Genomic DNA, 14314 nt, shown 5'->3' on the forward strand with positions numbered 1-14314 from the left:
GACTTATATAATGGAAGCAAGAATCACGGGACGTAGCTGAAACTAATTCAATACAATTAGAAATGAATGATTTATTTGATTCACAGATACTTCATCTCCTTCTCCTACCCAGAACATGGTATGCTGCTCTGTCTCAACTAAGAGATATAAGCAGGTGATCAAAGACCCGTGGAATGCTGGAAAAAATTCATAGAGATACAGGTGAATTATGGGGAGGAAGGGGCATACCTTTTTTCAGGATAATTTTTTTTGAGGGGGGACCCACTTTCACTCAAAAAAGACCAGATTTTTCGAGTACAGAGGCATCTCTGATATATAAATGCAGGGATAAAGTTCATTTTAGAGCAGCAAAAATTAAGTTTTGGAGCAACAAAATTAATGTTAGAAAAAATAACAATGAATTAAAGCAACAATATTTGGCATTAATAACAAAAATAAAAAAACAGCCATATTTTCTTGTGATGAAATTTTCACACCAGTCTATTTAAGATGACGCACACTTTTTTCTTACTGAGAGCGTTATTTCTTGTTTAGAACAGCAGCAATTTAAATAGACTGAAAATTTTCTATAAGTTTTTAATGTTTTTTCTTTCTAATTTATTGAATAGAAAAATCTTAATTTTTATCATTTTTATACTTTTGTGCACAGTAGTAGTTGGTGCCACCTATCTTCCAAATCATGATGTGTGGATATGTAACTGGGCATACATTTGTATTATAGGTCTGCTGATTATCAAGGCAAAAAAAATTTATTTTTTTTTTCAAAGGTATAGCAGAAATTTAAAACCACAGAAAGTCATATTTAGCCAACTACTACTAGGAAATAGGCTGGTGTCAAGCTGCACTTTAAAAAGTCCTGGAAATGCTGCAGATTTTCACCTACTCTGAATATATTGATATATTCTATATTTTATTCTATAAGAATTATATTACAGAATCATTATATTGTAAACCAGCTGTTACCCACAGCTTTGCTCATGTGAAAATTATTCGGTGATGATTGCCCCATATAACATTTGAACCCCTCATGACCCATTTGGGGGATGAATTTTCAGGAATCCCGTCTTAGTGGGTATATCTACATTATAAAATATTATACTGACTAAATTTCTGATTTTTTCAGTGATTTCAGCTCAGCGATGATTCATCCATATAACCTTTGAACTTCCCCCCAGAGGATGAATTTTGAAAAATCCTTTCTCAGTGAGTCCCAACATTACAACACAAAAAATACCAAGTTTCATATTTATAGCTTCAGCGGTTTCAGTTCGGCTTGATTTCTCTATGTGACACCTCTTATTGAACTCCCTTTTGACCCCGTTAGAAGTTGAATTTCAGAAACTCCTTCTTAGTGAGTCTTTACGTCATGAAATAAAACAACTGACCAGATTTCATGAATAAATTATTCATTCATTATTTGATTCCCCCATAGCATAGCTGTCAACTTTTGACAATGAAAATTCAGGAGATTTTTGCACGGACCCGTATTTTATGCTAAAACCACTCCCCAATAAATACAAAAGGGATTTTTCCAAATAAAATAGGGATTTCCCACACATGAAAGTTAAACCCTAGAGCAGTGTTTCCCAAAGTGGGCAATATCGCCCCCTGGTGGACAATGGAATGGTCCAAGGGGGCGATAGAAGCTACTGATTTAACATAGGATCCTATGGGTTTACTTGAGTTGAGTTGGGGGGCGATGAGAGGAAAAAATTTCTGATGAAGGGGGCGATGGAACAAAAAGTTTGGGAGACTATGCCCTAGAGGATTAAAATCCCTACGCAAAAAACAAGTGAAATTGGAGGCAAAAAATCAAAATGGTGATCTAAAATAATAAATATTGTGCTCAATCAGAAACGCTGTGAACAAACATTCTGCACGAATGACCCCAAAATCATCGGAAGATGAAGGAAAAAAAAAAGAGTCAATTTTTAAAGAACACTGACTTTTGGTGATGCTTGATTGATGTTTTTTTTCATTTCACATGACCGATGTCTATGTCTGTAACACAACTTGTACAAAAAGGAAAAGTCTGCCCTTTTCTGGAACGTTTGATGAAAGGAAATTCATCAGGGAATAAGTATATTTAAAATTGATTAAATATGTTTTTGCTTATCGGTATTAATGTTTTGTTATATCGCACATGCGTAACTTCAACAAAAGAAATTTTGACCACATGCGCATCACTATAATCTTCAATTATTATCTAGGAATGGCTGCTAAGCTATTTCCCTGCACAATAAGACAAACAACTTTCTTGTTACCATCAGAGGGTTTGCAAAACTTTCTTAAAAAAGGAATTTCCCCATTTACGACATGTCACGTCATTTTGAAAGGGGAAAAAACAGAGGCAAAAGACTTCATGCCCCAAAAGAAATTACTTAGGGATTGTTTTCAGAAGTGGGGAATTTTTAAAATGAAGTAGGAAACTTTTAGGGACAATTAGGGATTTTTGTGATTTTCGTAAAAATTCGGGAGATTTAAGAAATTTTCGGGAGGTCGAGGGATGAAGCTAAAATTTGGGAGATTCCCGGAAAATTCGGGCAACTTGGCAGCTATGCCATAGGGATGGAATTTGGAAAAGCCACTTCTAAGTTAGTTTCTACATCAGGAAATAAAAATATTGATAAATTTCTTCAGCGGTTTTGGTTTGGCATGATTTCTATGTTACCTTTGAGCCACCTGACCCCCTAGGATATACTTTTGAAAGCCCCCTTCTTTACAGCATGAAACAAAACTTCTGACTAAATTTCATAAATATAGCGGTTTCGGCTCGTCATGATTTCTCTATGTTACTTTTGAACCTTCCTTTATGACCTTCCCCCTTAGGGGACAAATATTAAAAACCTCCTTCTTAGTTAGTCTTTACGCCACGAGACAAAACTTTAGACAAATTTCTATGTTTCGGATTGGCGTGATTTCTATGTTACCTTTGGACCCTCTTATGGACCCCCGGGTTTAATTTTGAAAAACCCCTTCTCTGGTAGTCTTTACAGCGCAACTCATAGAGTAGTGCCTGCCCCATGCAAACGATGGCCCTTGAGCAGCTCCTGTTGATCACGAGTGAATGAGTGGTTTTGAAACCATAATACCTTGAATGTTCTTCAGTAAATTTTAGGCTGTGTTTATGTGCTCAGGAGGTGCTACCACTTATGTTCCAAATAGGCAGGGTTTATACAAAATTTTCAATATGAAAAGTAAGGAGTTTTTAAGGAGTTTCAAGCAGTTTTTAAGGAGTCATGGCAAACTTCATAACTTACAAGTTTTACAGCAAAAAAGGGGCGGGGCACATATGCAAATTTATTTTTAATTTGCAAACAAACTTTCCCTCTTCTCAAAAATATAGATGTAGACGTGGTTCAAAAATTACAAGTTTTGATTTGTTACACAGCATCATAAGCATTCATAAAATAATCAATCCACATACATGCTTTCTGTCGTCACCAAAGTGTTAAAACCTTCAAGTATTAGTCAAAAATATAATTCATAACAGCATCACATAAATTATAAAAATTCTAAAAGTGATATTCATTCCCCCTCCAATTATTCAAAATAAAAACCACAGCCGACAAAGATTTTTCTTACAAAATTATTTATATTTGCTCTAGGCACACGCACGCACACACTTCCAGCACAACTTCCTAGATAGTAAATTGCCCATAGATGGTAATAGACCTGAGTTGTGCTTGGTTTGAAAGAAAGAAAGCCCCCCCCCCCCGGAAATCACTCACTCAAACGATCTAGGAATGTGCCGCGGGCCGCTCAATTGAAGTAAGAATTTGCCACGAGCCACTTGAGGCAGGCCACATTTAGGCCATGTGTTGAGCACATGTATGCTTTAAAATAAGGGGCTGTTCAAGTATTACGACAGCAAATTTTCAGCAATTTTTGACTCGCCCCTCTTCCAGTCTTGTCAGAAAAAGTAAGCAAAACTCTCACCCTCCCCCTGTCAGCGCTCTGTCCCCTTCCTCCAAACACTTATTGGTGGAATCTGAATTGGGGGCTTCCCCCCAGATGATCAAAAATTTATTTTTTTAATCCACAAAATATTTTGTAAAAATATTTTTACAATTCTTTTAAAATTTCGAAACAAAATATCTTTATATGTTATTATAATCAATTTTTGTTAATTTCAATGCTATTTGAAGGCTAAGGACCCAAAATTGCTCAAGAAATTCATTGCGACCCTACCTCTCTAAGCCCTTGGTAACCCTTGACCTACGGTAAACATTCGGCCTGTGTGGACCAAATGTGGTCCTGGCGTTATGATGTGGCCTGTCCCTAAATCTATTTTTGTAACAATGAACCAAGTGACACATTTACAGATCGCTTAAGTGACTCATGGCACAATTCCAGACCATTTAAGAGATCTGTGGCACATTAAGCGATCCCTTGAGTGACATGTGACAAAGTTTTAGAACATTGGCCCTGCCACCAGTGCGGTTCTACATCACTCAAGTTATCCGCCGCACATTCCCAGATTACTTAAGTGATCTGCGGCATAATCACAGATCACTTATATGACGTGCGGCACAGCTCCAGAGCATTTGGATCTGCTAAGTATTTGAAGATCACTAGAGTGGCTCTGTAGGAGACTCAATAGGGAGAATGTTAGTTCAGGTGCCCACAAACTAGTGAAAAGTTTTACTCGTTTTTCGCGCACCGAGTAAGACGCTATTAAGAATATTTCATATTTTTTATAAAGGGTGGTTGATGACGTAAGAACCATACACCCCCCCCCCCATGTCATCAAGTCAGCAAATCAAAAATCCCCCATCCATGCTGACGCAATACTTGAATGACCCCTAACATAAAGATACCTGAAAGTTATTTTCTGAAGGTTAAAAAAAGTGGGTTCAGCTATAGCGGCTGATCGGCTCCCCCCCACCTGTAAAACCAGACGTTGCTAGGGCTGTCACTTTTAAAAGCCGGGTTTTACTAGCAGGTTTTCTATGCCGCGCGCAACATGAATCACCCAGCGCGACACGCCGTCTATTCATCAATATGAAAAGCAGTACGACTGTTTTCCTACAGAGTGCAATACGGCTCGTGACAGCGCTTTACGTCGGCGTGATTGGAAGACTGCTTCTGGAGGAGTTAAGCTTCGTGTGCTACGCATTTCAGCGATCTGCCCTTCATTTTCGTGTTGTGTCTCTTCCCTTTAAACCGGAGCATGCAGCCGATAGAGTATATGACGCCAGGGTCATATACTATATAGCCGTCCTGAGCCGATGCGCCACGCTTGGAAAATGCAAATGCGTAACGTCATTATGTAACTCATTTCTGCCGACACGAAATGATACAGTTAGGTTCACGTGGCACAAAAAGCCTACTCCTAGGAAAACCTGGCTTCAGGGATGAACGCTCGTTACGGGATCCCAGGAGAGATAAACCCATTGTCTCTCATAGAATCTCTTGTCTGTGGATAGAGTTTGTTCCTCTTTTTTTTTGTTGCCTTTTTATTTAGCACAACCAATCTGCGAAACAGATTCGCTTTCCCCACTGGACTTCAGTTTTTAGCACTTTAAGGCGCGTCGGCGAAAAGATATGCTTGTCGTCGTCCCTTACTCCAGTGGAACTGAATTTTTTTTTCCTTTCTTCTTTTTCAGTAGCGAGTTGTAATGTGAATAAAACACGTCAAAAAAACTGCGGAAAGCAGTGACATTTTGCGGTTTCTCGGAATTTTCGTAGTGAGATATATCATTTTGCCACATGAGTAAAAACTTAAAAAAACTTTCTCACCACTGGGCATGGGGGAATTTTCGGCTACTGGTTCAGCGGAGTGATGTCGTTCTACGGACCATCAATTTCCAACGATGACCAGTTTGCGACATAGGCAGGAAAACACGTCAAAACTAGCGATTCGGTAAAAAATCGTATTTTTAGAAGCAAAAGCGTATAATCATATTAATTTACTAAATACGACAAAATCGTAAGGGTTGGCAGGTATGCACAACCATTGGATGTTCCAATCCCATCCCCTGCTTTCACATTTCCTATTACAAAAGGAGAGGGAATTTTTTTCTCTATTTTCTTCCTCTTTATATTCGGGGGAAGCTTCCTCTTATTTTTCTAGGCAATGCTATTCATCACCATGGGGAATGCCTATTCTAAGAAAGATCATCCCTTCAAAGAAAAAAGAAAGGACTTCTTCAGGCGTGGCTGCAAAAAGTAAGGAGTTATAAGGGCCCTTCCAGAGGGAAATGAAAAGTTAGGGAGTTTTTAAGGAGTTTGTAAGGATGTGCGAACCCTGATAGGAAGTGAGAATATGATGATGGATGAATATGAACAATTTTTTTTTTTATTTTGTGGCCATGATTCCTACTGGCTTGTTGTTATACTCAGAAAAAAATTGTTGCAAAATGGGAGAAAATTTTGGAAGAATCAACACAATGTTAGGTAATTTAGCACTCATTTGGCAACATTGGTGATTTAGAGCTCATTATTTAGAAACATTGGTAATTCAACACTCATTATTTGGTGATATTGGTGATTTAGAACTCATTAATTGGCAACATCTGCAATTCAGCATTTGTAATTTAGCGGACTAGCTCTTTTATATTAGCGGAATGAAAATTTTTTAAACAAAACATCAGGATTTGATGCAATGATGATTGACCATAGTAATTTCTGTTGCTTGCAGTGGCGACTTTTTCTTCCCTTTTTTTAAAATGGAAACTGACTCGCATTTGTGCTTTAAAATTGAAAGAACATTATAAGCCATCTTCAGCTGCACGACCATGGATATTATAGGAATTTTGTGATGGAAAGCCTGCTGATAGGCCGATAATTTAAATAAGGGGCTGTGGTTATCCCAATCTGATTTTCAGGGACAAAATCAAGCACGGGAACTTGCTGGGAGATTCTGAAAATCCATTCAAAAAAAAATATAAATAAATCTGTAACCTAATACCCGTAATTTTGTAAATTTTTCTAGACTTCTGGCAACTTTTTAAAGGAGAAACCAGATGGATTATTGGCTCAACATGTATGTGGCACTTAAAAAAACCTGTTGTGGGGTGAAGAAAGTATATATAAAAACTAAATATTTTTGGATTGAAAATTTTTGTTCGAATGGAAAAAAATCTTTGTAGTGCTTGCAAAGCGTGAAAAACACACAGGGTTAGCCCGTGAGGTTTTTTTCAATACAGTACTGTACTTTGCAGAAGTCAAACTGTTTTCCAACAGAGATCTCTACTTTTCAAGGTCACAAGATAGCATGACTATGAAAGATGAGAGAAGGGAAAGTAGTGCTGAAGTATGGAGGAATAAAACGCTCTCTTGGAAAGAATCATTTGACAGCACGCGGGAAATTTTTTTTTCTGTGTCTTTTTCCTAAGTTCCGCGCACACAGACAAAATTGCCAGGATGAAAGCATATTTAGAGAAACACAGTTATAAACCTTATAGGCTTATTTGTCTTTTTTTTTTTTATATATCAAAACCTTTTAAATTCACTACCTCATGAAAAATGCTATGTTGCTCCACACAACATTCCAAGTATGTTATGTACAAAAGGGCAACTGATAATTAATAAAGAAAAGCAAAAATTTTTTTTTTTTTGGGGGGAGGGGGCAACATTCTTTTCCGTTGTTAAGGTTAATGAAATTGTTAAAAACAGTGTTAAACAGTTTTGCTCAAGATGCACACCACTTTACTCAAATAGCTCTCACAAGTGATGTATTTCTTTCATAACATTTATAGGAAGATAAAAAAATAACTACTGGAAACTGTATACATCAAAATTGTAGTTGTAACAAGAATTATTTATGCAAAATCTATAATATAATACAAATTTTCATTTTTTTTCTTATTTTTTACCAGGTTTTTTTCTACTTTTTTCAACTGTCCTGAAATTTTGACAACAAAAAACCCAACCCTGTTGTTTTACAAAAATAATTTTGAGTTTGAGTAGAAGTGATAATGCCGAATAATTGAAGTTGTGAGTTGCTTTAAAACAGCGGTTCTCAACTGGTGCTCCGTGTGCACCTCCCAGAGGCTCCGTGGCTACTCAAGGAAATTAAAATGAATCAGTAAATCTGATTGATAAATAAATAAGAAAGGCCTGCAAGGTTCTGCCATAAAAATTATGTACAAAAAAAGGGCTTTTCAAGTCAAACAGGGCTCTACCATAGAAATTATATAGTGAAAAGGGCTCTGCAAGCCAAAAAGGTTGAGAACCGCTGCTTTAAACAAATGGAATATTTTAAAATTAAAATGTAAAGGAATGAATCGCAACAGAAGCTAAATGTTGTATAAATAAGACATATAAACCAGGTTCCACTATATTATAATGGCACAGCCAACAGGATCTGACAATCTGACATAAAGAAGTCTTGCTTTTGCATGGTATTCAATCTAGTTGCACAATCATGCACATGGGACAAGAGGGAAGAACTGCATGAAAATGGCTTGAAGTGCAGCTTAAAAAATCACCCTTTTGTGGCTATGGCCTATGAGTGGGCTTAGATGTAATTTGAATTTTTTTTCCATTCCATTATATTTTTACATTTCAAGACAGAGAAAAAATATAAACATCAATGTTTTCTACAACAAACAAAAAACAAATTTATACATTATGTCAGAGCTTGACAAATCCCAGGCACAAAGCAGACTAGAAAATAGGCATTGGTGTGTAAAATTGTAGTCTAAGGACGATACAAAATTTTCTGATTTCATAACAATGTCTCTCAACATCAAAAGTGATCATTAAGCTCTGGAGAAGTTACAAAATCATTAGCTATGACTGTTTTTCCTTGAGAAAAAACCATGCTCAGCTCCTAAGAAATTTGGCTGGTAGCTAAATTATTTTTTGATTTGTCGAGCCCTGCATTATATGAGTACAAAAAGATTTTACATTTAAAATAAACAGATTCACCAACAACCTTGTATGACTGAACATTCGATACCAAATTTTCATGGGCTTGAAAGCTTGATGTTTTCTGTAAAATATGAACATATTTATAAAATTAAAGAATAAAACCTTCAGAGATGATCTAAAACATCAGATAAGTTTCACAAAATGTATTCTTAGCTTTTATTTAATGAACAGTTAGGATGATGGATGAGTAATGTTCAGAGATAATGAAGGATTAAAGCTGTAAGAATTTTTTAATTTTATTGTTATTTATTACAGAACACTATATTTACATGAATGTAACAAAAATAACAGAAGAAATATTGTTTTTTTTGCTTTGTAATATTTTGAATCCCTAGACAAGTTTGCACTTATTGTTATAAAATTTAAACTTCCGATGTTTTTTCTTTAGTACTAAAAAAATTCAGTTAATTTCTTTGAAAAAATTTCCTGGCCTACCTATGATCCTTTCATGGCACACTGGCTGAAAAACCTTGACTTACTCCACAGCTCATAGGTTTTTCTGATCTTCATTAATCTTACACACCCAGCCATTCACAGCATTTAAAATAGTTTTATGACTTTGATAGTCATCATTGAGAGACTTCAATGAATATTGAATTTTAGAGCTCCATGTGCATTGTTATTGAATTAGCTAAGAATGGAACAAAAACCTGTTTCACATAGCTAAAATCATGAGAGATGCTCTCGGGAGACAAATGACATTCTTTGTTCCACACTACTGATTCTTTCAGAGCTGAAAATAGCTCTACACTAAAAGTGGACCTGTTGTTCATGCAATTCATTAATACTATCATCAAGAAGATGGTTAATCATTTCATAGCGTGCAAAATTACCAGAGGTAATTGCATCTTCTCTGTAATATCATCTTTTCATAAGTAACAAAAAGTCAACCAAGATCACTTATCCTTATTACTATTATTATATTTTTGTAGAATTAAAACATTGTGGTTTTTGTTTGTCTTTACTATGCATATACATCATCATACTTGTACCCTATGACACTGTCGATTCTGACTATGCATCCCAGCTTAACTGTGTCATGCTTAACTTTTGAACAAGAATGTATACTGAGATATCCCATTCTAAAATATTTTGGTAAATAAAATCATTTTTATGAAGTGAATTAAAAAATAATACAGCTACGAATACACAAAATATTTAGTATCAGAATTTAAATTAATGACCAAAGAAAAAAATGAAACTTACTTCACCAGTCTGAAGACTGTAAATCTTCACTTCACCAGAACTTGTCCCAACACATATTTTTCGTGGTGACTGGAGAAGGGGGAAAAAATAACACGCTGTAGAACAAGTTCAATCAATAACATATCAAACTACAGAAGGGGGGAAAAAACAGCATCTGGCCAAAGATATTCATTTGCATAGATTTTTAAAACCAGTTTTTATACCTTCATTTTCTGGGTATGATAGATTATACATATACACATGTATTAACCCTTATTACTACAAAAACTGTGATGCAGCAATATCCCAAGTACCATGCACAACTCAACTTATATAGTTCAAACATTACTTGTATTGAATTTACCTTTATAATAAATGCAATGCTTTGCAATAAAAACAAAAATTATGTGTGATTAATAGGCATAAACTTGTATAAGGATGACGTCACTCTCCGCTACCATACGAAGGTTTTTAACAACTGGCTGTTGCGAAGATATATTTTGGAAAGAGAGAAAATTCAACTGCCCCTGCGGGGAATCTAACCCACATCCTTTCACTTTCCGGGTGAATGCCCTAGACCACTAGACTACAGAGGCACCGAATCTCTCAATCTTTCCTTGGAGCTTGTGTACACTGAAAGGGACCGTACATGGACGGCCGGACCAGACTCAGACCAAGCTCACAACTGCTGATGCTGCCACCAGATGGCGACTTATACAAGGATGACGTCACTCTCCGCTACCATACGAAGGTTTTTAACAACTGGCTGTTGCGAAGATATATTTTGGAAAGAGAGAAAATTCAACTGCCCCTGCGGGGAATCTAAACGACAGATGCTGGCTATGATAGGGGGTTGGATGCACTGGAAAAAGAATGTTGGGAAAGAGGGGGCAATAGGATAAAAAGCTTAAAAGACTGGTCTAACTAATGGCACAAATTACTGGAGTACCGTGTTTATTCTACAGGTATACGTGTAGACTTCAGATACGTCATATATATTGCAAGGGGTTGTTGTATAGTTATTAAAATTTTAAAAAAAGTATCTTTTATATGGATACCCTGTACTCAAAACCCAATAAAGTTGTTGCCCTGTCTGTCTCACAAGGCTAACAAAAAAATTCCATTCTCATGTTTCTAAGTGCACTTTTTGCTGAAATATTTGAATTTAAAACTTGAAGAAAAATGGGAAAAAACAACATAAACTAACAAAAAATGTTTTTTTTTTTTTTTTTGCTAAATCTTTTTAAGGCATGTAGGAAAAATGTGAAGAATATGATAATTACCACAAAGGCACAAGCATTTACTTCATTTTCATTACTAAGGACTCTAGTTTCTTGAAATCTACAAAAAGAAAGTAACAATACATTACAGTTTAAAATATCATTGCAATTTCTTTATTTTTTTCTTAAACAACTGAACATCAGACCATACCTACAGAGGGACATAGACTTGGTTGAGGGGGTGCAGAGAAGGGCTACGCGTGCTCTTGTTGGCACACAAGGCTTGAGCTATAAAGAAAGACTCAATTTCTTGAATATGTTTACAGTGGAAGAAAGTATGTGTCTAGGGGATATGATCGAAGTGTTCAAAGTTTTCAATGGGATGGATAGGATAGACCATGAGTTATTTAAACAATGGTACTCAACTGCTTTGACAAAGGGACAGCAGTATCGTTTAGTAAGGGTTAATTCCAGGTTTTGGTGTCGCAAGGAGTTTTTCTCTAATAGAAGTTAATAAATTGATTAACTTGCCCCCTGGGGTTATGAATTCTAACACAATTGATATGTTTAAAAAGAAGTATGATAGACATAGTGGGATAAATCGAGAAGCTATTCATACTTAGATACGACAACCATAACCTTTTTTATGGGCAGTGTGTTATATATTATTAAATTTATTTTGGTGATATGTGCTTTTATATTGGGTATTTTGGTTATATTTGACATCCATATTTTTTATGGGCATAATTTTTTCAGCCACCTCATTGGGCAATTTGCCTGTTGTGGCTTTTGTGTGTGTGTATATATATATATATATATATGGAATACATATGGAAATCAACTTTCTAAAGAAAAACTTGAATTTTACTAATTTACAAAACCCCAAAACCGAGGCATAAGAATAAAATAGAAATCAAAAAAAGAAAGTTGCACTAATAATAATAATAAATATATATACAGGGTGTGAAGTCATATCCTCACACAACTTTTATATTCGTTGGCGATAGAAATATACTTTCAATTAGGAAAGTATACGAATAACATATCCATTTTAGATATGCATACATGCCAACATTGGCATGAAGCCTCTCAGTAACAATGAATTTACTGTGATGAATTAACAATGAATAACAGCTTTACTATGCAGTCCCCGCCAGCATAATGATAGCCAAATAAAAAATATTGTTCAAAAACTTGAAAGTTCATTTAACTACAGCACCCTATAAGCACTGGAATCCAGGGCTCAGGCCACGAGTCCCATTCCCCAAGCAACTGAGTCCCTCATTCATTCATGAATCTTCAATGCAATCCCTCCCTCCATATGCCCTTGCAGGTCAATATATACGGATGTCTGGCAATCCTAGGACACCCCCCCCCCCAAAATGTTTTTCTTTTTAGCAGAACTACACAGGACCTACAAAACAATGACTCTGAAACAAGTTTCACAAGCGTGGTGATACAGACTGAATATGATCGTGCAAAAATATTAGACGCCTTATTGACCTATATTGCAGATTGTATTTCCATGCACAGACAAAACAAGGTAAACAGGTAAACTAAAAAAATTAGAGAGCATTGCATAAGTGCCCAAACCATTGTAATGTTGCCATTCTGCATTGGTTTTTTTTTTGCTATTTCTCTTCAATAGAGTTATGTTTTCCATGCTTTGGCAGCACTTCATAAGGCAGATAAACAAGTTAAAATGCTGAAATTTGAAAATTTTTTCCTCGCTCATCCAACTTTTCTGTTGATCGAGGGAAAACCAGCATATAAAGCATAGAGAATGAGCTTGTTCATTAGTTTATGTGGTACTTTTCTTTATTTGCAGCAATTTTTGAATTCAAATACCTCAGAGACAATATTGCACTTTAAAACATGGATATTTTTTTGTTGGGCTCAGGAGAGACAGAGGGCAAAAACTTCCAAATTATGTTTTTTAGGACAGGAATGATAATGATGTATCTGAGGTCTACACGTTATTTGGATACTTTTTCCAATTGGAAGTATGCTTCGAGGATCAACAGTTTAGAAGTTATTCCAGGATAAAGGGACTTTCCTATGCACCCTATATATAACCCTGGTAAAATGAATGACATATCTAAAATGAGCAAGCTATTTGGATACTTTTTCTAATTGAAAGTATGTTCAATCATGTTCATTAATTAAAATTCTAGTAAACTTAGGAAGTATATGATAGAAGGTATCTGATAGAAGCGCTCACTTACAAAATTAATTAGCAAAATACATGCAGAAAAGAGAAAGATTCATGAAAATTTGTTATACGTTTAATAAACTTTGTGTATTTGAACTGAAGAGTAAACTTTTGAATGCTATGCTTGAGTATATTCAAGCACCAAATATTGAGGTGGAATGGAGTGGAAATTTGTATAAAGTAGAGCTTTCAGTTTTGTACTTGCTTTTTTACTTAATCAGTGTGAATCATGGCTGCCTATTATTGTATATGGAGAAAGAACCCAACCAGTTTATCAGTAAGTAAGCTCTTGAACTATTTTCCACTTTAGTTAAGAGCCTAATAAAATTTCCAAATCCAAAATTTCAGTTTACAGATGGGGAAAAACACATTTTTTTATACATATTTTACACTACATATTATATTTTTTATCAGTGGGATACACTACAGAATAAAAAAAATTGCTCTTAGAAGTGAAGTGTTCACCTTTTCACTAAAAAATTACTTAGCAACCAAAGGGTTAAGAAATTGTGCAGTTCTCAATTATCTAAGCGTTGGTTTTTTGAAAAACACCAGTCTCTTCACCCAACTTTAGATTGACAAGCCCATGTTGACATAGAGAAGCACAATAAAACAATTAAAGTTTGGAGCTACTTAGGAATAGCCACTCTTCTTTCAAATGTTTAACTGTGAATCAAATGAGTACTCGAAAATATTAACCTAGAACTTAGATATTTCCTGAGGATTCCAGCTCCACCCTTTCCCCAGTATGATGGACAGTACTGAAAAATAAAACAAAAATTATGTAACAAATTACGTATTATTATGCAAATAATAC

The 14314-nt window shown here is 35.5% G+C and overlaps 1 protein-coding gene across 2 annotated transcripts in view; it reads right to left on the minus strand.

Annotated features, from left to right (window-relative positions):
- mahj (LisH and WD40 domain-containing protein mahjong) overlaps window positions 1–14314 on the minus strand; it is a 196168-nt gene that overhangs the window by 42543 nt on the left and 139311 nt on the right. For both annotated transcript variants that reach the window (XM_089239163.1, XM_089239162.1), the window contains exons 25-28: window positions 14197–14258; window positions 11349–11406; window positions 10087–10155; window positions 8885–8941 (exon numbers count right to left, since the gene is read on the minus strand). In XM_089239163.1, the coding sequence (XP_089095289.1) occupies window positions 8885–8941; window positions 10087–10155; window positions 11349–11406; window positions 14197–14258 (246 nt within the window). The remainder of the gene's footprint in view (window positions 1–8884; window positions 8942–10086; window positions 10156–11348; window positions 11407–14196; window positions 14259–14314) is intronic.

Source organism: Pholcus phalangioides, unplaced genomic scaffold, assembly GCF_987345545.1.
Source record: "Pholcus phalangioides strain wild (caught in Gottingen) unplaced genomic scaffold, Ppha-v1.0 ptg000011l_1, whole genome shotgun sequence".
Classification (NCBI taxonomy): domain Eukaryota; kingdom Metazoa; phylum Arthropoda; class Arachnida; order Araneae; family Pholcidae; genus Pholcus; species Pholcus phalangioides.